This window comes from Pleuronectes platessa, chromosome 12, assembly GCF_947347685.1.
Source record: "Pleuronectes platessa chromosome 12, fPlePla1.1, whole genome shotgun sequence".
In the NCBI taxonomy this organism is placed as follows: Eukaryota; Metazoa; Chordata; class Actinopteri; order Pleuronectiformes; family Pleuronectidae; genus Pleuronectes; species Pleuronectes platessa.
The window spans coordinates 11,581,630-11,608,508 of NC_070637.1; the positions used below are offsets into that span (position 1 = coordinate 11,581,630).

The following is a 26,879-nucleotide window of genomic DNA, read 5'->3' on the forward strand; positions in this document are numbered from 1 at the left end:
CAAAAGCAAAGATCCAGAAAGACTCCAGAACAAGAGAAATGTTTTCCTGGACGAATCTTTGAATCATTAAAACTCATCCTTAATGCATCCTTTGCGCCAAACTGATTTCAAGTCAATGTAAGGCCAATATAAGAAGACTGACTTCTTTACGTCACATCCTTAAACTTGCTTTAATTACAAAAAGAAAACAGAAGATTGTCAACATTCCGCGTCAGTGATCAGTTTAAAATTCGTTGTAAGAAAAGTACAAGAAGACTGGTAACAGCTGGGGGTGACGCCTCAGGTTACCATGACGACGAACAACGACCTCACAGTAAAGAGCGTCTGTAGAAAGAATCACACGGTTAGAGGGTTAGAGCGCCATCTACCGGTACGACTGTCCACCATCACTGAAGTTAGTTCCACCTTTGGTAGACAGTGGGACGCTCTGAGAAAATTGATCCGAAGTTTAATGAATAAACGTGAACACAATGCGCGTGATGATTTTAGATGCACAAAAGAGTGTACAACAACTGTCACTCACAGGCCATATTTATATTTGTGTAATCTGTGTTTCACTTGTTGGGAGGTTTTATTTGTATTTTTATTATTTATTTGTTTTTCTGATTTGCCAGTGAATTAGGACGTTTGTAGTTTGCTCCAAACAAGATTTATTTAGTTTAGTCATTGTGAATTAATCTCTGATTTTATTGCTCTCATCCATTTTTACAATTAAAAAAAAATCCAGTTTGATGTATGCATTAACTTGGAATTATGCATTTATGTCAGGCTGAAGTTATTTGTTGAACAACCTTACTATTATTATTATTATTATTAATATTATTAATAATATTATTATTGTAGTCGAGTTTCCACTTCTTGTTTCCTCTCTGTAAAGATAGTACCAACACAGAACTAGCTTCATGTTCCGCATGGATACTTGTGGCGCCCTGTCAGTGCAGAGCAGGTTGGTGGACGTTTTTTTGAAATCATCTCTTCTAGACTCAGTAGAACAACAACAGAAACTCACTGGTACTTTTTTAAACGTGTCCTCTCTGCGACGAGAGCATCGGTGGTCCGAACTCTCGGCTAAGTGACTAATATAAGTGATTTTGAAAGATAACAAGGGCTAACGCTAGCACGACCCAAAGATAAGTGCAACAGAAACGAAATGGGAAACTGTTCAGCACTTCCGTTTTGTCAGGTCGTGGCGTCTCCAGCAGATTTTTGCTTCTGGATCTGGTTCAGGTTTAATTTGTATTGCTTTTTAACTGCTACTGAATGTTTGTTAGCCGCAAACGAGTCCGTCCTATGTCCGTGATTGGTTCATATATATTGTAATGTCTGTCAGACAGTCTCTGACAGTAGCTGTGGTTAACTCTCCCTGCACCACTTTTAGCCTCTTCACGTTTGTTGTGACTCCAGAGACATTTAGCACTTGTCCAGGATGTAAATGAGCTAAAGTGTCGGATTTATATCTTGACTTTTATCACGTCTTTGGCTGAATTTGAAGAAGGCTCCTGTTTGTTGTGATCAGTTTCCAAACATCGTTCAGCAACTTGAACACATCCGCTCGCCCCCATTGTTGTTTCCACCTTCTTTGTCTGTTTGGTTTCCTCGCTCCAACGTTGTTAGCTGTAACCGTTTTGTTGTTCTGCGGGCAGCGTGTTTCCCTCTCACCGCCACACTCGGCTCCCCACCGACCGAACATGAAGCGATCCAAGGGCGGCTCCGGGGACGACCCTCCCCGGGAGAACGGCTCCTCTGGCCGCCGCAGGAAAGTGGAGCTACCGCAGAGCAACGGGGACGACAGCGACTCTGGCTACGGTCCGACCGACCTGCGGGACGACGGCGACAATGACCCGGCCGCCCGGAGGGAGATACGGAGCAGGTACAGAGACCTGATCAACACCGTGCAACGTGAGTACAGACTGGACAGGCAGGAGGGGGGGGGCTCATGTTGTTTATTTGTTGTCATATCTCTGATGCACGTGTTTTTGTTTTTCAGAGAGTAGAGAGGACATGCTGAATCCCTCCAACAACAAACTCACTGAAGTTTTAGAGGAGGCCAACAAGCTGTTCGAAGATGGTATGTCAAGAAATGACAACGTTTATTAACATAGAGCGATTATAATAACCACAGGTTGTGTAAAAGAATACACAGTATATACTTTTTTTTCGAACATAGGATCAGATGGTCAATAGTTGTCACCAGACACCCCCTGCTAAGGCAGGCCCACCACAGGCTGATCAAACCTTGGTGTGTGTCCCCAACATCTTGGGGCCCGGTTTGTGTCTTTCCTCCTGATCCAGAGCCATTGGCTGCAGCGCTCTGTAGTCCCTGATGTTTATTTCATTGTCTGGTTCAGGGCTTGTCTATTCCCAAGATCTTTGAGCAACCTGATGGTTCATGATGCATTAACACCTCACAGCCAAAGTCTACTGGATGGACTATTGCTTACAATCGTTCTTGTTTCCACTGCTCTGCATACTACATCCTCTTCTCCTTCCTCTCATTCGCCTCATCAGCAGCATTCCCCCAGGGTACTGTCAATTTTACTACACGCAGGGTGTTAGAACAGAGGACCAGGTCTGACCACTCCTACATATAAAAAACAGAATAAAAAGGAAATACAAAAGCAATACAACATTAAACAACTTGAATATTTGAGAATTCAAATGTTGCTCAATAGCAGATGAAACCAAAGTCTCAAACTCAATTGGAATTAAAAGCCAATGAGAAGAAATGGGTCAGTATCAATGTTAAACACTTCAAGGGTCCAAGATGTTCTGATATAATTCGGTTCACTGTTCCAGAGATTATTTATGTATGATGCAGCTACTAAAGTTTTGAATTTGGGCTTCAGAGATTTGACTGTGTCTTTTGTCCAACATGGACAGACTGCAGGGTTGTGCATTCAATAAGGTGAAAGTATTGCAGAAAGCCTTAATGCTACAATATAGAGCATTTTCTCAATATGAGCAAATCCTTAACACTTACATCTCCACTGAAATAAATATGCTCAGGAAGAGGAGCAGGTGTTTACTGGTTCTTCCAATGTCTGATTGTGTTTCCCCTGGCTGCTCTGGTGTCCCACCCACAGTTCAAAGACATTGACTTTGATTAATTGACAACTCTAGATTACCTGTTTCACCTGCTTTTTAATATGTAATTTAATTTTGCAGAGTAACAATTATTTTATGAATCACAACATCAAAACTAGGCAGCGCTGTAGCTCTTTAACTTTGAATTCTCTGTATTGGAATGATCTTTTGCAGTTCGACAGGCGAGGGAAGCGGCTCTGGATTCCCAGCTCCTTGTCATGGCCACAGACCTGGGGAAAGAGAAAGCCAGTCAGATGTTTGCTGAAGGCATCGCTTTCGACCCCGCCGCCTTTACTGAGCATCTTGTGAGTACATTTATTGTGTATACTCAATATGTCTACATCTACAACTGAGGGAGGTGTCCTTTAACTGACATAAGCACGCAGTCACAGTGTCATGACTGATGAGGCCTCTATAATAATGATACTTCACCCTGTGTGAGGTGGAAAGACAAGAAGGTCAAAACAGAGCTGAAAGAAGAGTCTAAACTATAACACATCAGCCATCAAAGCTTTATAAGTAGTAGTATAAAATACAAACTTGCATCGTAGAATCACAGTCTAATTAATGTGTTTGATTGTTTCAGTTCGTGTGTTTACCAATTATTGTATCTTCATGGTACATAGTGGAGATATTTATTATTCCTTTAAGTGAACAGTAGCACATTTTATAGCAGTAAAATCTGCTTAGTTAGTTTATAACATATCCTTTGCAACAGAGCTGTTAATGTAGCTAGAAACACCAAAACCAAATATATGGCATTAACACGGTCTCATTATGGATGACCTCATTTTTCGAACCGGGGCCACACTGTTGTAACTCAAAGATCCCACTTAACTGTACATTTTCTGAATGATAAAATGATACCAACATCTTGCAGTATGGCTTTTTATTATAGTTACAGTGTTTCTTTAGATTTCATTGTCATTGGTTTATTTTACCAGATTGGTGGAAACAAATAGGGAAGCGACATGATAAATATATAATATAATACAATGGAAAAAAAAAATGCTGTTTTGAATGCAAGCATCATGTGATCACACATTGCAGTAGTCATGCAGAGAGGTGTCTGCTTCTCCAACAGTTGTCCTTCATGGGTCTGAACCGACTAGAAGACGGCGAGGACGAGCAGAACGGGGGCACAGTTGAGGGTTACCTTCCCCAGGATGCCTGGCACAGAGTGGCCCGGAGGGCAGAGGGCTGTTTCAGGACCGCACCCTCCTTCCACTACATGTGAGAGCCTCTAAATGTTACGCACAACCACTGTTTAGGTTTGAAAGGTTTGAAAACTCTGAAACTCAATAAGCTTAATTTTAGTTCTTGAAAAGTCTTGAATAAGTTTAATAAGTTTTACAAAGTAGGTCTCAAATACATTTAGATAGACCTTAATTATGTTACTGTTGAGCTTTAAAAATATTTTTTTGAAGAGAAAGATCATTTTTAAAAGAAAAACTAGAAAAAAGACCAATGTGCAAATGATAATTGAGTCTCCTAACACCTCACTCAATATTGCTCTTATTACACTCGGTTTGGCTGTGGGAAAGAATATGGATATGTAAATAATAACATATTGTTCAAAATAGAGAACACCACTTGGTGTCCTCCATATGATTGTCTAGTTCTTATAGTAGAAAAGTTAAAGAAAAAAGTAAATGGTCTTATGACCTAAATGATTAATTTGTCATAAAACATAGTAAAGACAGTGAAAAACATTTAATCCATACATAAATTTAATGGGCTCTTCCCAGGGCCCATCCCTCCACCAACTTTTATGCAAATGAAAATGTAACCGTCTTGGCCCAGGTTCAAATCCCAGAGCACAGCAAGTCTTAATTTAAAATCATTTCACTTGTAACAAGTTTGTTATGACTCTATTATTATTTTTTTCCCGTATAGCATCCCCCTGGTTTCTTACCATTCCCCCAGTATTTTATTATATAAAACCTTTCTTCTATTTTTTCTTTTTCGTCAGGATGGGCTCGTTCCATGCAGAGCCGCCTCCTCCAAAGCAAAAGATAGTGCGACAAAGTAAAGCAACTACAAAGGACACCCAAAGGATCATGCCCACTCAGGTAACCGAACTTACACCTCATGGCTCCAGGTACCTGTGCTCATGTGACTTTGACTTTGCAAACAGATCCAGGTTTAAGTATTATCTAAACCAAGAAACACCTACTACTCTCTGCCTCAGCTGAAGAAAATGGAAGAGTCCCATCAAGAAGCGACGGAGCAAGAGGTTGAAAGGATCCTAGGATACCTGAAGAGTTATTACAAAGACGATCGTGAGTTCAAAGTCGACCTTACGAACATTAACTTTGCATCTTTTTGTTGTTATTATTTGCTTACATGGCTCTGTTTATTTGTTTTTGTTTTTAGCAACATCGCCGATTTCATACTATGAGTTTGTCATTGACCCCAACTCGTTTTCTCGGACAGTAGAGAACATTTTCCACACATCTTTCCTGATCCGGGTAAGATGCCTGTGCTGAGGTCGATTTTAACTGAGCTTCTCTGCTCTCTAGTGGCCGTTAGCAGATATGACCAGATTGTGTGTGTGTGTGTGGGTGTGTTTCAGGACGGTTTGGCACGGATGCATCTGGATGGCAAACTGCCTTGTATAGGTGAGAGGATGTGACATTTAGTTGTAATATTCTGCCTGTGGAACAGGAAAGAAAATGTCTCCTGCTGCATTGTTGTGTGTTCTTTGTGTTTCAGCACCTGTAGAGGAGGGCGAGGCAGAAGCTGCAGGATCCATCAGCCGTAAACAGTGCATCATCTCAATAAGTCCAAAGATGTGGAAGGTGAGTCTTAATTTAGCAACATTAAAAGATATTTTATACACATAATTTTTTTAATTCTGGTCATAATTTTCTTATTATAACTGGTTGTTGTTTTCCCAGGAGCTCATAGACGTCTTCGAAATCACACACACGATGATTCATCCTCCTAACACACAGAAGGAGTGAGGGGCCGCGCCACTTTTTCTTAGCTGCAACTGAAATAGATTTTTAGGTGTGTTGCTTTTTTTGAGGGGATTTCTACATAATACCGACAAATTCTTTGAAATTTTCTATGAAACGTAGATCAATTTTTGAGTTCATAATAACTCAAATGCACATTTTATTTTAATGTTTGTGTTACTGTTTTTAGAAGTTTAAATAATAAAAAAAATGAAGAGAAAACTGGTACTGTTTTCATTTATTTTGAGCACGTCTGAATAGCAGGTGTTGAACATTACCTTGATACACTGTTCGGGTCCTAACACGGTATTGTCTGTATTGTTAGAAAACGAGCTAATGCTGTAATTTGAATAGCTGGTATTCAAATGTTATGGACAGATCCCCGCAGCAGAAGGTAAAGAACAAACAGCATCTGCGTGTTGAAAGGTCACGACTCACTTCCAGGCAAAGTTACTCTACTGTTAGTCCACTACTTTCTACCCAGTCCCCTTATGCAACCACATTTACATTCACAAAATCATGTTCACTCCCCTAGACATTTTTTTCATCAAGATTTTCTTCTCGAAAATGTCAATAAATTAGAAAGATTCCTGGACTCCAATTAACAATCAGACTGGGGTGGAACAAACTCTTTGGAGACGGTAAATATGTATCTTACACAATATAGTAGTTTTTTAAAATGTACCTTAAGTATTTTCTCTGATGATTGACACAATGATTTGCTTCCTCAGATTCCCTATAATTATTTGAATAAAGCAGGAAGGGGAAATTGCTCCTGGTTGACCTTTAATAACTCACAGACGTATGTAACTGGCGTCAGGGTCTAGGGATGATTCAATGGTGTCACAAGCTTAAAAGATCGGGAACCAACAGTAACAATAAGGCACAACTTTAAACATAAGGGTAATATGGGGATAAAAAATAATATGACAATATTTGTGTTGTTGATTCTTGAACTTGGGCGTTATGTCATTACCTAAGTTACTGTACAAACTCCAATATGGTGCTCAGAGTTAAGCCTCTTTTTGTGCGAGATGCGGTCAAAATTTGTCAAATTTACCCAAATGACAAACAGAGGGAATTTGAATAAAGGGTCATTTTCATTTCATATTTTTTCCCTGAACTAATTTCCCTCCTGCTCTACTTCAGCTGAGTGATCCCCTCTCCGATCAGATTTAGTTGGATGAACACAGTGGTGTCTTGGTGCGGTCTCCTCGTGACGTCGCTCCATCCTCATCATCTCCTGGCTCTTTTAAAGGCGCAGGCACCGCTTCATGCTGTATCCCATCTCTCCCTCTCTCCCTCTGTGATCTTTTTCCTCCCTCCAAAGCTCTGCTCACCCATGTATGCAGTGGTCTGAGCCTGAGCTGCATATGAGCAGCTCCATTTTTCACACACACACTTTGCTCAGGTTGGATTCCTTATGTAATGTAGATTTTTTTTTATATAGCAATGGCTTGAGAATATATGTGACAGCTGCACCACGGGCAACGCAGTGCAGAGCATTTCTTAGACACGAGGAACACACTCTTACAGACACAGAGGCGTGCACACACACGCTCTGTCAGTAGAGAACCGGCTGCATTGGCAATGCTGACTCTGACCGATAACAATGCAGTTCTGCAGAAAGGTGCTGTGCCAGCCATGTAGTGCCAGGGTCACTTCACCACAGGAGGACATGGAATACAGGATGGGGAGCTGCATCGGAATCTCACACAGCCAGGTAAACAGAGGAGAGGAGGGAGTGTGTGCGCTGAACTGAGGCTGACTGCAGCGTTGCATCCCTGTATGTGTGTGTGTGTGTGTGTATGTGTGAGAGAAGGCAGAATATATTTCAACTGGTCCGGAGCTGAAGCTTCTTCTCCCAGGGAAAAGGGAGAGTCGGTGAGAGAGAGAGTCGGTGCTCTCCAGTGGTGGAGGAGGGGCGACGTCAGCTGGGAAAAGGAGCTGTGGAGAGCAGGGGGATGAGGAAGGGAGGAGTGTCAGGGGGATGCTGATCGAAGTGGAGGAAGGTGGAAGGCGGGTTGACAGATCCTGAAGAGAACAGATGATGTTTTGAGCGAAGCGGTTGATAGAGAAGAAACATTCAAGGCAAAAGGGATGTTTATGCCGCGAGTGCTTTGATCTGTCAGAGACAGAGCTGATCAAATCAGTGTTATTTATAGGGATGATAACCCTGTTCTCTCCACACACTGAGCTCTGGGTTGCCTGTCATGATGGCAGATAATACCTGATCCAACATAGATTTGTAAATGCTGCTCCTGTTTGCATGGTAGCTTTGTAAATCTGTGCCGCAGCAGGTTTGTGGCTGCAGGAGTGTGTTTCAACTGCTGTCCGAACATGTCAGTCACCACAGAATCTCAGCCGAACACTGTGTTCCCCAAGCTGAAGATGAGATGATGTGTGACTCTAAAAGCTGTGGAGCAAAAGTACAAATGAAATGAATATCAGAAAAGCATCTGCAACCTTTCAAATGACCAGTCAAGGGAAGAGGAGGCCCCACACCTTGACCTGCTGTCTGAAGCGCGCTGTTTGTTTACAGCGTTGCCCTAGTCCCCCCCCCCCCCCCCCAGCTGACTGACAGGTCTACTGAGCCTGTCAGAGCAGGTGACACCCCTCCAACTCTCCCCTTCCACCCACAGTCCACAACCACCATTACTCCCAGACATGGCCTCCCCTGCTCTGGTTCGGTCTCCTCCCCTCTGCCCTGTCCTGTGTCCACCCTTCGTCCTCTCCTCCCACCCAACGTGTAATTCATAAATATAGCAACAGACTCCTCAGACCGGGGGGGCCAGAAACAAACATTGGCCTTGAGCACGACAGTAAACACAGTGAAGGGGGTTTGTCAAGAGGCAGACGCTGTGTCGGGAAAAGTCTCTTTTGTTTGCTCTGGTGAGTAGTTCACTGTGTGTTAAAGCGTTGATTTTGGACGATTGGTTTGGTTTATAATTGAAGAAAGAGTTAAAACACTAAAATGGAGGATGAAGGGGTGAAGGGGGAGATCGGGGAATGCATACGTTGGAACTTGCATTACTTTGCTGTATAGTGGGATTATTTCAATCGCCTTATTATAGTTGCCATCAGCTAGGTTGAAGAAAATGGTTTAATCTACAATTTCAACCCCTGCATGGTGTGTTCACCTGTTTTCCTTGTTCCCCCACCTTGCTAAACTGTGTTATTTTCTATTAGCTAAGACAAACTGTATTTTATGGTGGTTTTAAAACATTAGAACCGTATTTGGTTTAGTTCGGAGGCTGTGCTGCTGCTGCTGGGTCTTTGTGCCAGCGGGTCGGGGGGGCGGGGGGGGGGGGGGGGGGGGAGGTCAGGTACGGGGCAGGAAACAGGGTAACCTCACACTCTCGGTGTCCCAGCAAAGACACGCGGTGCTCATCCAAAACCCCATGAGCTTAAAGGATCATGTTGAGTGATGATGAGGTGACAAGAGACCTGGCAACAGTCTGGTCATATGATTTTCCCCGATTACCTGTTGGTGCTGCCAGAAAAAGCCCCAAAACACTGCTGCCAGTGTCAGTGCGCACACACACACACACACACACACACACACACACACACACACACACACACACACACACACACACACACACACACACACACACACACACACACACACACACACACACACACACACACACACACACAAACACGTCGGCAGAGTGCAGGCTGAAATTACACCCATTCACACAAATAGCCAGCAGGCAGGCACTGCATGGTGAGGGGTGACCACGCTGCAGAATATAAAGAGGAAACATACTTGTTCTCAGTGCATTATCAATGACTGGCATCACAATATATAATAATTTACAAGTCAGTAAACAGATGAAGTGTTTATTAATTTGTGTATTTGACAGTGAAAATGCACAGAGTAGCAGAGATAGCTATACGTTCATTTTCATCTGTAGTCCCTGGGCAGGAAGAAGAGAATAACATCTGTGCCCAAAAATACCACCCCCCCCCAAAAAAAACAAAAACACTAACACACACACACAGCCCCATTAACCCATTGGTTCACAGCCTCATTTGTTTGGGGATGAAGTGTTAGGGAAAAATTGTGCACAAGACTGGAATAACAGCAGTGGACGGCGTAGATTTCTATTTATATAGTCCTACATATCCAGGTCAGTGCTTTCTGACTAAGCAAAGTCCCTACAGTCATATGAGGAAAAGCATGAACGGCCTCTGTGTGGTGCTGTGTGTTTACTGCTCAGCAACAACACAGATATGTTCCTGTGAGAGGAGGAAAGATGCCCTCAGAAGCAGGGTTACGACAGTGGCTCTACTCAAAATCAATGTAGAAGGCTGCTGTGCTGTTCTCTGAATAAGTGAAATGTCTGTATTTATTTCTAAATATAGTTTTTTGTGTTAATATAGAGATGATTAATTTGATCAGAGAAGCTCCTGGGTGTTTTGTGTATTGTCTCGATCCGGATGTTCAATCAGACGAGGGGCCACTGGTCGGAGCCAGGAGATCTGTTATTTATCCAGCTAGGATTAGTTTACGGGATACCACATCCTAAGTCACTGTGTCAGTATGCTGCAGTCACTCAGCCACATCACACGCAAAAAGTGACACACCACATGTGTAGGGGTTGTTCCAGACCTGAGGGACCTGCTGTTTATAATTTATCCTAGAGAAATACCTGAAACCCATGTCTGTAATTACATGACAGTTATTACCTCCATCAAGGAGGTTATGTTTTTGTCTGCATTTGTTTGTTTGCATGATTACGCAAAACCTACTTGACCCAAATGTTGGTTCAGAATCAGATTGGGGGCGGATCCAGGAATGTTATGCATTTTTTGTAAGCATAACAGGAACTAAGTGTGTGAAATAAGGTCCAGATCCAAATATGAATCTAGATCCAGTGAATTTGACTTGGGGACAGTTGGGCCATGGCAGGGTATGAGCTCCACTTAGTGCCATTCTACCTCAAGAAGTTAGGATGCTGTTTTTCCTGCTTTGAAGCTCACATCATTTGAGGTAAAGCCTGCACTTTGGTCCTGGGGGGCGGCTCAGCATCCCAGGCCCCCTAATCTCTAAAAAAACACATGCACTTACACACTCTCTCTCCCTGCTACTTCAACCTCATACCAAAGAGCTTTAATCCCACGGAGTGTGTGGGACCACAGCACCCCCATTCCCTCTGCTCCAGTCTCTCTTTGTTGAATCTGGATGTGGCCGAATGCTGATGGTTCTTCTGTGCCAGTGTCTTTCAGACAGTTGATGTGAGGGGCGCCGCTGGTTTGGGCAGTTGTGGCCCTGCAGCTGGCTGAGTCATGGGGAACGAGACCAGCACAACCGAGGCGTTGGTAAGAACGAGTTTCTGCCAGTGGATGGCTGGTTTTGCTTCTTGCTGCACTGTGCATACCTTGAACTCTTCCGTGCACGGACGACTAACAAAACCAGCTCACATGATTACAAACTGTCTGCTTCACGTAGGTTGTCTACAGAGCTGCAGACTTTGTGTACATTCCTGTGCTTAATTTGAGGCTTCTGTAATAAGCATTCCGATAACATGCTTTTTGATCTATTCTGTGGTTAACCTGTGTAGAGCAGACATTAGCATTAGCTTTTTATGCCACGACTCACAATATGTGCCAGGATCTATGTTCCCTCTCACACTTTGATACTACTAAGCTTGCTTTCTTGCTTCTTCAGTTTATTAAAAGCCATCCCTCCTGTGAAGGCCTCCTATTGGCATCCAGAGACATGGTTGCAGTTAACTTGTTATTTTAAATCTTTTTTGTTTTGTGTAACAATAATTAGAAAAATGACACCGATAGAAAAATGTGCCCATGTGATATGAGGTCTCCAGCAGTGGAATTCAGGATTATTCTAATAGGATTAACATAAACATTTGTCTCATGAGCTATAGACTCTAGAAACTATGTACACTGGAGCTAACTGGATTTGCTTGTAGACTGGGTCTTAAACTAAAACCTCAAAAACAAGTTGGATTTAATATCCTTGCATTAGTACATACTGCTACAGCTTTATAACTCACTATAGAATTTCCTCTTAAAGATCTCTTTCATTCCCCATTACAGCCAGAAGAGGGCGCTCCAGAGAATGTTGTTCTGTTTCCACCACAGGAAACTCACAATGACAGCTTTCAGGTACTACAACTTCTGTGTGTTTGTGTGTGTGTGTGAGTGAGAAAGAGGGAGAAAAGTTGCTGCATCTTTAAAAAGTAAGTATATTCTAGTAATTATTAAGTAAGTGGTAATTAAGAACAACACTGGTTTCAACACTGGAAAACTAATTCTCCAAGTCTTCATTTCTAGAACAGATTGATGCTAACAATTGCGTTGTTTTTCTTGTTGCTGAGCCAAAACATTTGTTTTTAGAATACAGTCAAAATGAGTAGATTTCAAACAATGTGTGTCATTATCCCTTCAAATGAAACCTATCTCAGACTGTACTAGCTGTGATGAGTCAGTTTGAATTGGTTTATTTTTATCCCCTTGGACGTCAGCCATTGGAGAATGCATCTTTGATGTTTGTTATTCAGTCTAAATGCAACACTGATACAAATAAAGCCCCTTTCAAAACAAATTTACATGCTGTTCAATAAAACAGATGTCACAAGAAGATAAATTCTAAATATCTTTAACTATACCAGTAGTTACGGATACGCCATACCATTAAATGAGTCTTAAGGGAAAATATAAACAAATAGTGACTTGGCCTGTCAGACATCTCCACTTCCACAGCTTAGAGGCCCTGAAAAACAAAAGTCTGGTCACCTTTAGTGACGTGTTGTGATTTAAGAAAAGTTAGTAAAGGGCCCTGCTGGGGGATCTCAGTCAGTGGTCAGAGCCGTAGGGGTTATAGCAGGTAGAAGCAGGAGCTTTTTCAATTCAATTGAAAAACACACAGGTCACCAGTGAAGGGCACCAAGGGTCTGTGTAATGTGATCACTTCTCTGAGCACTTTTTTGTCTGGTTTTATCACGTTGTTGTGCATTTCCTGGTGTTTGAGGATACAAAGGAAAAAAAGTGTCACAACAAGAAAATGCGTTTATCCTAAACAGTTTAACATCCTGATGTATTTTTACATTATGTCTATGTTTGATGAGAATCACCCAAGTATAAAAGTGGCTTAAATGTCCTTGTGTACTGATGAACACAGGGATGATGTCAGACCTTAGCAACACAGTGAGGTCAGAGCAGGATGAGAAAGGTGTTGTTAGGATGCAGCAGGATGTTGTGCGTCTCTGTGCAAGTGCATGTAACCAAAGCTTGTTGGAAGTGTAACCTGATCCTCTCCCAGAGGGTCACTGCAGGTCCAACCCTTGGCCTAATTCCCAGCATTCACCTGCAGAGGCACTGTCAGGCAGCCAGTGCAACCGGCCAGGCATGAGGCACAGTGGCAGGGGAAGGAGGGAGGGAGGAGGCTGAAGGAGAGGTGGATAGGGTAAGAGAGAAAAAGAGGGAAGGGAGAAACAGGAGGAGGAGGAGGGGATAGAGAGAGAGGGAGAGGGAGAGGGAGAGAGCTGCGTGGAAAGAGTTTACAGTAGAGAGGGGGAGGGAGGAGAATTGTCAGCATAGGCCAGCCCAGTCAAGTCTCAGCAGCACAGACTGTGTCTGCCAGTGTTTGGTAGTGTAGTGTTTCTAGACTCAACTCACACTATCACACACACACTTACTGCAAAAACACAGAGGAGGCTCATGGAAATTTAACAGGGGAGCGGCTGCAATAGAGGACAGAGGAGGAGGAGGAGGAGGAGGAAGTAAGCTGAGTCAGTCCAGAGGAGAGGAGGGGAGAGAGAGCGTCAGCAGCAGCATGTGCTGCGGCATGTTTGTGTCGTCGTCGGCCCCCATCATCAAAACACAGAGGCTGCCAGTACAGTAGAGCAGCAGCAGGGGAGCTGCACTGAGAGAGGAGAGAGGAGCACACTGCTGGGTGAGTGCAACACAGAGGGGATGCTGGTGGGATACAAGTTGTAGTGACAGATGTGTGTTATTCTGCACAGGATGGTGTGTGTGTTTGTAATGCAAGGGCCTGCTCCTGCTTTCCTCTCTGTTTACATGTGTGAAGCCTTGAAGTTTAGCACATGGACACTGTCAAGTTCACTTATGAATGACTGTTGGAGGAGCGGCAGATTCCAGGCAGCCTCAGATTGCTTTCTGTTTTGTTTGCGCGTGGGTTAATTAATAACAGACTGCTCTTTCTTTGTGTGTGTGGGGTCAAACTTACTGAGACGAGCTCTTCACCTAGTTACAGTGACTCCATAATGACCTTTTTAAATGGCAAGTAACATGGTGAAGGGCTGCGAGGTGTAAATTTGAGCATTATCTGCTTTCTGGTGTTGTTTCTGTATCACACACGTCTAGTGACAAGGTCAGGAAACAGGAAACCAAAGACACGTCAACAACATACAGCCGTCTTAGGATCAAACTGTGTTCATCTCTGCGTGCTTGACTTTGAAGGTGTGGAGGGTTTTATTTTTATCTGATTATGTAACATCAACAGAGAAGGTAACAGCAGGTATTCAGAGTGACGCTCCTACCTGAAGATTAACTTTTTTTGGATTCAGTTTCTTCTTTTCCGTTTTAGATTTTTACATTGAAATCAAATGTGGGGCCATGTTTTTGAATTTTTTTTTTCCAAGAAACATATCAGGAGTGCCCCAAAATAGCACCTTTAAAAATAAATCTGTCTATATATAGATGAGAGGAGAGAGGTTACATGTAATTGGCCAACGATTATCAGTCTTGGCACGGCAGAGTTTTAGTACTGGGGACACAGGTGAATCCAGTGTCCACACACACACACACACACACACACACATACACACACACACACACACACACACACACACACACACACAGGTGACCATTCTTTAGTCCATCTTGTAGTACAACATTATATTGTCTTCTTGTTCTAATATATATAATATTGTATTGGCATTTTCTGTTTATTTTTTGGATATTTTTAAATGGTTGTGTAAACTGTCAGGCCTCAATTACATTTCTCTTTCATAAATATTTAATAATTATATTTAATTATCACATTTTTATATCTATGTATTGACATGTTAGTATTGAACATTTGTTTAACTCCACCAACATTGATATCTGCCCCAGCCCCCAAAAATCCACATCTGTCAGGCTCTAAAAACTATATTCTAGAAAACAAAAATATATTAAAATGTATAACAAGTAAAAGTAAAATGTATGTTCTGTGGATTTGTCTCTAATCCATTCTTGACGACAGCGACCTCTGCGTGTGTGCAGCCATGTTGTCTACTTCATACATAATGAATGAATGGATTCGATTCTGAATCTCAGCACCCCCTCGACATACAGCCACGTTATGTCCTTCTGTGCACACACACAATCAAATCAACTCACATCCTAATTCAGCTTAAACTCTCAGAGAGAAACGGCTCACATGTACACACATGTCCCAGATGATCTGAATGTTAAAGGGCTGCGTCACATTGACTGCACTTGCACACCTTCGTACAGATCTGAGTCAGTGAGGGTGAGATAAGGGAAACACGTCCACCGCTGAAAACCGAGGCTTCACATGCGGGAGAAATTCCATCACAAGAGTCCACAGCTGAATGTTGTGTGTTGTGGAGGCCAGTGTTGCTGCAACATGATGCCACAGCCAAGTGTTGCAGTGTGTGGCTGCGGTGTGGGAGACAGACAGAAAGACAGGTCACAGTTTGAACATTTTCTTTTCAGGGAAGTGACTGGCAGAGATCAGGGAACGTCTTTTTCAGCCTAAGTTAGTGTGAAGGATTCAAAAGAGAAAATGTCCTCTAAATGACACACTCTGGAAAATGCTGAAACCACATGTGTGATTATGCTTGTCACAGGCAGCAGAACTGGTTTGTCTTTAATGATTATTCATACTGGCAAGGTTAAAAAATGTGTTGACACACTGGGAAAAAAACATTGTACAGCAGCAGACGTCCTTATGAGGTGATTCTGAGGTGGAAGACACCATACAGCCAAGCAATCAATTAAGATACCTTCAATTAATCACCTCAATTAATCAATAGTTATTTCCTTTTCAGAATATGAATCATGCAAGGCTCAACAGTAGATTGCAAACAACGCTGCAGAAATTAGTCCCATGCTGCGAGCCTGGAAATAGTCCTTTCATTTCAGTAACAGCTATATTAAAAACAAGCTGAGAAACAAAGACGGCATTTGAAAGAAGTCGTTTAAAGGACATCTTCGGTCTATATGACTTATGTATTATACAAATGACCCCTTAGTTAATCGCTTAACACATGGGTGGAGATATTTTTTCATTGTGTTTGGCTTTGAGCCTTAATTCTGACGGCGTTCCCATGTTTGCCTGTAACGTGCTCACACTTGTTTAAATACACACTCTGTCATGCATAATCCAACAGAGGCTCCAGCATGAAGTGTGCGTCGCCTCAGTCATGTTTCTCTGATCCACAGGCTGAAGTTGAGAGTTTGACCCAGAGGGACGACAGGACGTTGCTGACCGAGGTCTCTGCGAGCCTGCAGAGTCTGCCTCTTCAGCCGGTGTACCCCGACGTCCCGGTCATCACCGGAGTGGAGGAGAGTGGAGGTGCTGCTGCAGACCAGGAGGACAAGGATGAGCTGGAGTTTCCACACGACCTGCTGCCCAGTCTAGACTTCAGCAGTGAGTTCAACATCTGGGGGTCATCGCTGGGGTAAGTTCAGGGGTCATACACACACATACAGTCACATGTGCATACACAACTGTGAATGAAAGATAAAACCTAGGACTTGATATCCCATAAAAAAAGAAAGCCTACAGTCTACTTGGTTTTTGGGTGGCTGTTACAGTTACAGGAAGTGTGGTTCATGTAAATTAACTGCAGTTGTTTGCGTTCCTTGTCTGTTTCCTGAAAAAACAGAAGGAAGTAAAACCAGACTTCTTGGATTTTCTACGGAAAAGACAGATAATAAACCTGCTGTCACTTTAGTTGCTTTTAGACATGAACTCCAGGCAATTTCCTCACAATGGGTCCGGCCTTTCACGTATGAATAACGCAGCAGGAGGTTTTCTGCTACGCATTCACAACAACAAAGAAATCTCCAGAACATTCAGGCGACGTGTGCCTGAAGTAGGACGTGATAAATTAGTTCCGCTGCGGAGATCACGTGTTTTTGTTTACAGCGCATCGACTTATCCCCAAAAGCTCTTCTGACATCTTCGCCTATGTCCTCTATGTGTATGACACTGTTTTTTATATCCCTCAGATATTTTTTTTATACTCTCATACAAAGCCCCTCTTGAGAATGTCATGAGATTATGCGGAGTTCAGTGCATGTCTGAAATCAGCCTATGTAGCTTTTGTCCTTTTAAAGGCCTTGAAAACCAATTTTCTCAATAAGCATCGCATAAAAAGCAATGAGAGATGCTCTGTATTTAAGTTTTAAGTGAGTGGGGTTCAGCAGGAAAACTGATATTTCATGTTTTTATGCAAAAGTTGAAGTTATGGATACAAATCTAATTATAGTTGTGACATTGTTGTCGGTCATCGTGGGACAGGGGTCTATCCCAGCATGCACTGGGTGAGAGGCCGGGAAAGACCCTGGACAGGACACCAATACATTGCAGGACTAACACATAGACAGATTGTTACAATGTGATTTAGTTTTAGTTGGAAACATTTTTCAAAGTCTATCTTTACTTTGACAACACACACTTGTGCACACAACACGCACTTTATCATACTTACACCTTATAATCAACTTGTTTATTCCAAACCAATAAAATATAGTGTAGTAACGAGATACTCTGGAAGGTGCAGGGTCACCATCAATAAAGTCTCATATTATAATCACTGTATAATGGCATATTTATATATGTGCTTGATTTATGGCTGCAAGGGAACAGATATTTATGACCAACGCAGTCAAGGTGAACGTTAATGTGATATTGATTTGTTGCTTGTGTGAATGTCTGCAGAGCTCAGACGAGCTCAGGGAAATGTGAGCAGGTGAACCCTTTGCTGGCGAGCCTGCAGCATCACGTGGAAGTTAAAGGACCGAGGGTGGTTCTAGACACAAGGTACCTGAGAGACTCAGCATGAGGATGATGATGGTTGGGGGGGGGGGGGGGGGGGGGGGGGGGGGGGGAGTCTGCTGTGGGAGAGTGGTCTGCTGTGGGAGAGTGGTCAGCAGTATAATGTTTAAACTGTTCAAGTATTTCTAACCAGTGTGATGGATGTCAGAGTTTGGGTGAGGTCTTGGCTTGATGTGTGGTCACTTCCTTTGTTTCATAATCTGGTGAATTACGTACGAACTGACTGTCACCTGGCGTTCTGCTTTTGTCTCAGTGCTGAGATTAATTGCACTAATGTGTTGAAGGCCTGAATGAGTTCGGTGTGACGCCCCAAATAATATTGCTCCTTGTGTAACACCTGGAATTCTTAAAGCATTTCCAAGGCAGATTAAAACCTTAACAAAAGAGGAATGAAAATTAAACAGAATTCCTGCAAAGTACCAGGACAAATGTGTACATAGTCTTAAAATGCAAAACTGCAAGAAAACTAGTCCTCTGCTAACTTGTTGAGTTTGCTTTGTTGCTCCACCCCTTAGCAGGATGAGTGCCAAGTGGATTAGATTCAGGCCTGTGTGGCAGGCTTGTCAGGTGAGGTAGGTAGTGGTTGTTCTTACAAGGAAATGACAGAGCTGAGGAATCATATCAGGTCAAGCATTAACCAACCACATCCACCAACACTTATAAAAGGATAGTATTTACCACTTTATTTATGATCTTATATCTGGACATGCGTAATGACTCGAGTAGGAGTATAGATTATGTTATGTTTGTTACCTATATAATAATGATCTGTACATACTCATAATTGGACTTAGAGATTAAAATGAACTCACACCATTTTCCTGTATGACAGTGGCTGAGCAGTGACTCAGCAAGTACAACTGGAAGAGAAATAGCTACCCTGCACCTGCTCTTTAACTTCTTAATGCTAACTATATACATTGAGACGTGTGATGCAGGGTAATGTCTGCTCTGAAATAATCTTATATTAGCGTATAGGTTTATGGAAAGGTTTATACAGGCAGGTTTGAATTATTTTTAATAATTAGGTTTATTATATAATTATGTAATACACAATATGGTGGTTATTAGCCTGGTTCATTAACTCTGAACATAAAACAAATAACATGAGGTACACAACAATAGACACCGAACATAAAATGTGTGTTCTGATGTCTAAGCCAAGAGACTCTACTTTATTGTGATCAGTATGGAATAGACTGTGTTGTTATGTATAGTACGCAGTATTAAGCTGCTGCATTAAAGGGGTACAGACTTTTCATAGTGTCCATTATAGGTTCCCACTTAAAAAGTTGGCATGAGCAGTACAAAGTCATAATTCCAATACATTATTTACCAATCAAATAATTTAAACCAATCCAGTTTTTAATGGCGGCGATTTTGGTACAAGTAAAAATTCAGGCTCTCACATTCAGGAGTGTTTCAAAAGGGTGTTGCAAAGCAGCCGATCATTTGGCACTCTAAGCCATGAGGAGGCCTCCAGGAATGGCGGATTACATTACTTAACAGTAATGAGGATTGCGTAGGGCACACAACTGCCTTTGAAATCTGCCAATGTGCTTCTGTACTTGCTGTGTATCCTAAAACGTGTGTTGTGCTGTGTATGAACATACATGCATGTTCATTAATAGCCATATGCATAGAATACACCTGGTATTATGTCTTGTAGAGGAATGCACAAGCCTCAGAATAGGCTTCCTGAGGTCAGTTGTGTGTGCGGTGAGCATGGGCTTCAATTGCAGCGCTCTGTGGCATCGTGGAATGACCAGCTGTCTGCCTGACAGTCCTAACTCCTTCACTCTGTCACCCTACCCTCGACTCAGGCCTCATGACAGCGACCCAGTTCCCACAGGTGCCCAGCCTCCACCTCAGCCCGCTGCCACACCTCACTCGGGTGTCCGACCCCTGACCCCTCCCTCATCTGCGCTCATAGACAGGGAGCTGCAAGAGGCCTTCCAGGAATGTGAAGAGCAAATGGCCTCGCTGGGACTACTTACTCCCACAGAGCAGCCCGGCATCACGCAGGAGACTGTTCATGATGAAGGAAAGAAAACTGTAGGCGTGACAGTTAATAAGTCCAGTGAGTCATCGTCACTGTCTCCAATCATAGTCCAGCCAGGACAAAGCAGTGGAGGCCATGGAAACAAGGACACACATGGAAACAGTGAGGCAGCAAACACTCAGAGAGACGTACTTGTGTTTAGTTTCAGGAATTATATACTGGGCACTGACGATGGTGCCGGAGCAGCAGAGACAAAATGTGAAATAAAAGTAACACAGGGCACAGATGGATGTGCAGAGAGTAAGTCAGAAAAAGAACGAGAGGTACATGAGCAGAAGAGAACACCCTCATCAAAGTCAGATTCATGTAAAGAAACCCCAGAGGACTTTGTGTCCCCTCAGCAGAGAGACGATCTAATAGAGGAGCGTGTTGATTCTAATGAAACCATTGGGGAAAATGGCAGATTAGATTGTAACACAGTGATTAGGGACGAAGGCACAGAGGTAATAACAGAGACTGCATTCATAAAGAAAGAAAATAACAGTGATGAGTGTAGTATTAGTGTTTGTATAGCTGAATCTGAAAAGAAAGATGATTCAGTTAATGAAATATTGGGAGGCAACAGACTTCCTTTAAATGATAGTGATGCATTTTCTGAGTTGCAGTCAGAAGCACAGACAGGAACAGACTTTGTGGAGAATCGGTCAAAAACAGACACGCAGATGAATTCAGCGAGTCACGGACAGGCCGGGCAGAACAAAGAGACAAAAAAGAAAGACAAGAAGAAACAAAGGAGGAAGGAAAAGAAGAATGCAGAGACTGAACAGAAAGCAAAGGCACTAGTACAATCTGACAATGATTTTCAGGCTGAGTCACTCATTCAAGCAGATTCAGAGGCCAAAGCACAATCAGTGTCAGGGGCAGACCTTGTGATTTGTGGGGAACAGCCTGATAATGGATTTGATTACAAGCAACAGCTGAGTCCTGCAGGACCGCCCAGCCCCCGTCTATCACCCTCACAGAGCAGAGAGGATCGCCTTACTGACTGTTCACCTGCGTCCAGCCGGGGTCCTACTCTGAGGCCTCATCTGTCAGATAACCTCAGCCTTGCAGATGCCCCATGTGGCGAGAGCTCAGACAAGAACTCGCAGAGGAGGCAACATGCAACCGGAGGTGTTATCAATAACCAAAATACAACCGGGACACATGTCCAAACTGCAGTTATCAATGCCTGTGCTTCTGCTGATGAGAGATCGGATGCACAAACACAGGAGGTTATAGTTACCACAGAAGCAGCAAAACCCACACAGGAGAAACTGAGCCCACTCACCAACAGTCCAACTTGTGTGGGAGAGAGTAACATGGAGAGTGCCCTTGAACAGGCTATATTGGTGGTAGCTGCGTTGCCACTGACAACACCCACGATGCCAGAAGTGATAAAAAGCAAGGGAGAGGGAGAGAGCGTGAGTTGCAATTCACCGGAGAGAGTAGCTACTGTAGCATTTGCAGAGAGTGAGAAAGCAGGAGCAGAGGAGGGATTGGGAGGACGAGAAAAGTGCCTCAGCTCTGCAGACGGAGAGAGAGAAGGGCTCCCGGACAGCCCTCCTCAGCTCCCATTAATCGGTTCACAGGGAAAATGTGGACTTGCATTCTCGGCCAAAGACAGACAGTCCGTGTCTGAGAAAGGCTGCAGCGGCAAAATGCCACACAACTCGGCTGAGGGGGAAATGAAGGGACCGCGAGAGACCAGCGTTCATGTTGCAGACGCAGAGAGCTCGCCAGCCGAAGAAGGAGACAGAGAGAAGGAGACGCTCCTGTTAGAAGCGTACATCAATAATTCTCCCCTAGGGATACTTACTGGTCCTCATCGTCAGGCTCACAGTGCTGTGGGATTGGAGGGAGCAGAAGAGGGGGGAGGAGGACAAAGAAAGGAGGTGGAAGAGAAAGGAGGGCTTGCTACAGACCACAGTTCATTCAGCCAGCCAGAAGGCTATGCTAGTGGGGTGTCATCAGCTGAGACTGAGAAGTGTCCGCCCACCGATGTTGCAGAGTCACAGCCGAAGTCACAGAGCTGGAGGGAGCCGAATGCTGCCGTCGCTGAGAGCATCTACACCGAACAAGACCATCACTCTAACTCCGCGCCGCTCCCCACTCAGCCTGAGCACAGCTCCAGCAATGCAAACAAAGGGGTGAGGGCTGATCTCAAACAGAATTTGATTCCAGGCGAAGCAGTGTCTTTGGGACACACTTGTGAGGAGTCATCCATCACAGAGACAGAGAGAAACGACAGCCAGCTCCTGCTCAAACCTCCGCCTCTGACTACTTCGCAACGAGACCCAGTCGAGCGGCAAACAAGCAACGATCAACAGGTACAGCCTGAGAGTGGCACCACAGAAAGTGCAGCTGACATCCAAGTTCAAGCCCACAGCAACACTGGTAACCCTGCTATGTCCGGAGTGGCTGTGTTTGTGTGTGGAGGCAGCAGTGGAGGCAACCACAGAGTTCACTTTGCAGATACAGTGAAAGGAGAGGGCAGTTCCTCTGTGGATCTCAGGAACAGGTCAGTGCTGCCGATGGACTGCGCCTCTCTGCCTCCCCTGATTGTACATGAGAGTTTGCATCATCCCGTGGTTGAGGCCAGCTACATCTTCCCAGATTTCCTCAGCTTGAAGAGGCCAGAAATCCCCACCAGTGCAGCTTCTACCAAGGATGAACCAACAACACAAAGCTCAGCAGACTATCCGAAAGAGCTCGAGTTGGATAAAGGAAATTTGGCGACCAAAGATACCAAGGAGAATGTTGCGATAGATCCGTTAGGTAACAACAAGTCAGTGACTAACACTGTGGATTTACAATCAGCGAAAGAAGCCTGTAAAAAACAGCTTCCATTTCCTACAGAGACGGATCAGACTGGTAATGAAGAATGTTTTGACCTTTTAAAAACAGCAGGAAGTGCCATCTCTAACCCTGATCTTGGAACAGCTGGACAGGTGTCGACAGAGGAGCTCAAGCAAGAAGAGGCGGAAACAATGAAAGATCCTTTAAATCTGTGTTTGTCAAAGGAGAACGAGATGAATAAGTCCCAGGTTGACTCTATAGTTTCAGTCAAGCCTGACGAGTCTCTTTCACTCAGTGATGCCGCTGTCGTTCGTGAAGAAAAAGAAGGTAACCAACCCCCCCTCCCTTCAAGTTCTGTGTGTCCAGCTGATAATGTTACTTGTGAGCCTCTAAGTGAAACCTCTGCTGAGGTACCTGTTCGGACGATCTTTACTGACTTTGACCCCAGTTCAGAACCTGTAACTGTCACTTTAGCCTGCACTGCCTCTATTCAGACGACGCCCAGTGACCCCAGTGACCCCAGTCATCAGCACCCTACCCCGTTAGATCAAACCGATCCTTTGAATGATCAGCAGAGTGAAAATGAATCAGGGACTTCAGAAGTGGCAGTCTCTGACCAGTCGATTCCTGCTATCGATCAATGTGCCAGTAATCCTGCTTTTGTGCTGCGGCCCCCTGGCCCAATGTTGAGTCACTGGGAGTTCATTAATGACTGTGGTATCTGTCTTCCTGAGGATACAGAGAAGCGCATTGCTGATGGTGACGGAACCAAAGTCTCTGGAGATGTGGAGAATAGCAAGAGCGGGGAAATGACACATATGTCTTTAGCGTGGGATCTGGAGCACGCTGATGTCAGTGCTGAAGGAGATGAAACAAAACTGCAGGATAGAAATTATGCCACAGAGGCGGAGATCAAAAATAATGTGATTAATGATGTAAATATTCAATTTTCACCAGAGGGAAATCTGTTTCAGCCTCTTGATGCAGTGGGGGCTCCTGAAAATGATGACTATGATCATTTGATTCCTTTATCTCAAACTGAATCTGACCCTATTGCAATTAAGCCTGTTATCTGTGAAGCTTCCATTCGGAATGACCTCATAAATGATGTCTGCCCACTCAGCTCTGACCCGCCTACCAACGAGGCTGATGACGTGAAAAAAGACAATATAAAAGGAAAATGCAAAATGGAATGTCATCCGTCATCTGTGCTGTTTGAAGGAGACAGGAAAGAAATTAAAGAAGCAGCAACGGGAAATCAAAAGGAAAAGGAAAGCAGTAGGGAGCTGCTGATAAGAAAACCACAAGAGAATAATGGACCAGATAAAGAGGCTGAAGGGGAAACTGGAGACCTGCAGCCACCACATAAACATATAGTAGAAAACAATGAGTCACCAATAAGGGAGGAAGGAGAGGGGAAGGGTGGGACTGCATCTGAAAGTGAGACCGAGGCTTCTTGCCTTTCCCCAGACAGACCTGCAGGGTCGTCTAAATACACACTCAACACAGAGTCTGTTTGGGAACCACAGGCTGTTTCTGATCCGAGTTTGTGCCAAACTGCGACAGCAACACTGGAACTCTACTCTGACAGGGACCTGGTACAAGGTTTGAATGCAGCCTTTGGCCAATTACCAGATCCAAACTGTTTTGCTCAGCAACAGGAGCAACAGCAACAGCAGCGTCAGGGATGCAGGCACCCCACAGCGGAGGTATCAGGTGGTTGCCTAGAGGGGGGAGAAAAAAAGGAGAAGGCCGAAGCACTGGTTCCAGGAAGAAAAGAGGCAGAAGAAGAAAGAGACGGCGCTGTCGAGAGTTTGTGTCAGTCAGAAAGCAGGAAGGAGTTGATACATGATGACAGCAGAGGCTCAGAACAAGTATTAGGTCTGGAGAAAGAAGACGCAGAGGGATCACAAGCTGTAAAAGGAGTTGACAGGGTGTATGTGCCATTTCCCACCGGCAGTGATGTAAATGAGAGTGGAGGGGCTGCTGAGAGAAACACACCGACTGACATAGTGACAGGAACAACTTGCTCTCTTGTAGGTGAGACAGGCCAGTCGGTGGATGGGGGTAAAAGCCCTGGGTTAGTGGCAGTTGGTTCAGATGAAGATTTAATGCCAAGCTCCGAGTCTCTGAGTGAAATGGTTGGTAAAGGTCAGCAAAATGGAAATCTGTCAGCTGCGTGTCAAGACCAACAAGAGACCACAATGAACACTGCTGTTCCTCCAGAGTCTGCATCCCAGGTACATGAGACTTTACCTTTCAGGATACCGGCTTCATCAAAGCTCAGCACAGATAGTCATGACATTCATGCCACTGTTATTCCGACTGCAAAAGAGGCTGAGGAACCTCGTACAGAAACATTCAGTGCCCTGCCTGATCCTGATGGGCAACCAGAAACTGTGGAAAACAATGTTAGTGCTGCAGTAACTGTGAAAAGCAAGTGTGAAATGCTGGATTCAGGGTGCAGGTCTCTTGAGCTGCAAAGCCCCAATAAAAGCTCAGTCACACAGAGCAGCCCAGTAGCACAAACAGCCATAAAAGGCCCTGATGTAGAGGAGATCACAAGGGAAGATAAAGCAGCGTTGGACGGAGAGAAAGCCAGCAGCCAGGGGAACGGACAAAGTGAGAGAAAGGCAATAAACAACGAAGCCAGGGAAAAACAAGAGCTTTTAAATCAAACTCAGAGTCGTTCAGAATCGGTTAAAGCTTCAGAGCTCTGTGAAAGTGGGTTGTCAGACGGCAGCACCGACAGGACTGTTTGTCATTCTGAGGGGAGCATTGCTCTCCATGAGTCGAAGTGCCCAAAGGATTCTGCCCAATTAGAGAAGCTGCACGATCAGTTGTCCTTATCAAAACCCAAAGATGTAAAACGTGACACTGACGTGAGGCGCAGTGTTACTGCTTCCCAATGTGAAGGTAAAAAACTCCATGAAGCTCCTGCCTGCACCTCACCTGTTGAGCAACTGTCTGTGGATGTAGAGGCTGCTGAGAGGCCTGATCCTGGACTAACAGCCCACGAACCGGATACTGACTGGATAAAAGCTCTAAAAGAGGCTGCATCCTGTTCCCAAGGTCACCAGAGAGTTAACTCAGTGGAGACCTCAAGGTAAAGACAACAACAGTATGTGTGCGAAGTTGATAAACATACAATATGTAGCAATTCTCTAAAAACGCCTAGACACATTTTTAGTTGACTTGTACATTATTCGCAACGTTTCCAACTAATTGCATCATATCATATTTACCCATGACTTATCCTGTCTCTGCTATAACTTCAGAGGTAAACAACTAGCCAGTCGTAATGATCACATTTATTCAGTGCCATTTGCTACGTAATGTGATTAAAACAGAAAACTTTACTTATAATTAATTAATATATTACCTCATTCATGAACAGGATTTAAGGTGTGTAAGGTCAGTTTTTAATTGTCGCTGGTGCGAACAGCTCCCATCATCCCACGCTGCTTCAGTTCTTCATCACTCATTCGCTCCCCCCTACTTTACTATATAGTGTCTTCTATTTAGAGGACAATATAGTGCGCTCATCAGCAAAAGGCGAAAGCGTTTTCGGACGGTACCCGTCACATTTGTCTCTGTGCCAGTTATAGCGTCAGTTGCAGGATTTACAGTAAATTTTATGTATTTATTTTACACTTAGTTTGAATACTTTTAGGTAAAAACATGGTGAATGATCATCTTTAAATGTACAAGTAAACTTGTTTGTGCTGTAATTCAGTTGTGGACTCCACATCATGATGCATTCTGGGAAACATGAGTGCACTATATAGGGTATAAAAAAAATTCACAATAATGACAGCAATACAAAATGGCTAACTCACAATATAGTGGACTATATCATGCTTGGTGAGTGTTTTCGAACACAGAGATCCCCAGTGGCACATGACTAACTTCACTTTGAAACAACTTTTTT

At 43.8% G+C, this 26,879-nt stretch overlaps 3 protein-coding genes and 1 long non-coding RNA gene across 4 annotated transcripts in view; all 4 read left to right on the forward strand.

Annotated features, from left to right (window-relative positions):
- Positions 1-909: 909 nt before the first annotated feature.
- nsmce4a (NSE4 homolog A, SMC5-SMC6 complex component) lies at positions 910-6,266 on the forward strand. Its single transcript, XM_053436976.1, has 11 exons — positions 910-946; positions 1,644-1,899; positions 1,988-2,068; positions 3,259-3,389; positions 4,169-4,317; positions 5,057-5,156; positions 5,276-5,366; positions 5,461-5,555; positions 5,660-5,705; positions 5,800-5,885; positions 5,985-6,266. Exons 2-11 carry the CDS (start codon positions 1,689-1,691, stop codon positions 6,048-6,050), a joined length of 1,056 nt encoding a protein of 351 aa, XP_053292951.1. The 5' UTR covers positions 910-946; positions 1,644-1,688; the 3' UTR covers positions 6,051-6,266.
- Positions 6,267-8,876: 2,610 nt separating this feature from the next.
- On the forward strand, positions 8,877-12,202 carry LOC128453153 (uncharacterized). Its single transcript, XR_008341478.1, has 3 exons — positions 8,877-8,936; positions 11,270-11,372; positions 12,111-12,202. It is a non-coding gene; the product is annotated as an uncharacterized LOC128453153 (long non-coding RNA).
- Positions 12,203-19,833: 7,631 nt separating this feature from the next.
- Positions 19,834-25,395, forward strand: LOC128453822 (uncharacterized; the record flags this gene model as incomplete). Its single annotated transcript, XM_053436914.1, has 1 exon — positions 19,834-25,395. A coding segment is annotated over exon 1 (5,562 nt), but the record flags the coding sequence as incomplete, so codon positions are not given.
- The window catches only part of tacc2 (transforming, acidic coiled-coil containing protein 2), a 34,491-nt gene continuing 33,005 nt past the window's right edge, over positions 25,394-26,879 (forward strand). Inside the window, exon 1 of the mRNA XM_053435874.1 lies at positions 25,394-26,054. Coding sequence (XP_053291849.1) covers positions 25,396-26,054 — 659 coding nt within the window. The 5' untranslated portion in view covers positions 25,394-25,395. The remainder of the gene's footprint in view (positions 26,055-26,879) is intronic.

What these genes read in the sequence shown, in the direction of transcription:
- nsmce4a (XM_053436976.1), top strand. Translation starts at nt 1,689, where the DNA reads ATGAAGCGATCCAAGGGCGGCTCCGGGGACGACCCTCCCCGGGAGAAC. An exon ending in ACACATCTTTCCTGATCCGG is followed by an intron (nt 5,556 to 5,659) that starts GTAAGATGCCTG and finishes GGTGTGTTTCAG; the next exon opens with GACGGTTTGGCACGGATGCA. An exon ending in TGGCAAACTGCCTTGTATAG is followed by an intron (nt 5,706 to 5,799) that starts GTGAGAGGATGT and finishes TTTGTGTTTCAG; the next exon opens with CACCTGTAGAGGAGGGCGAG.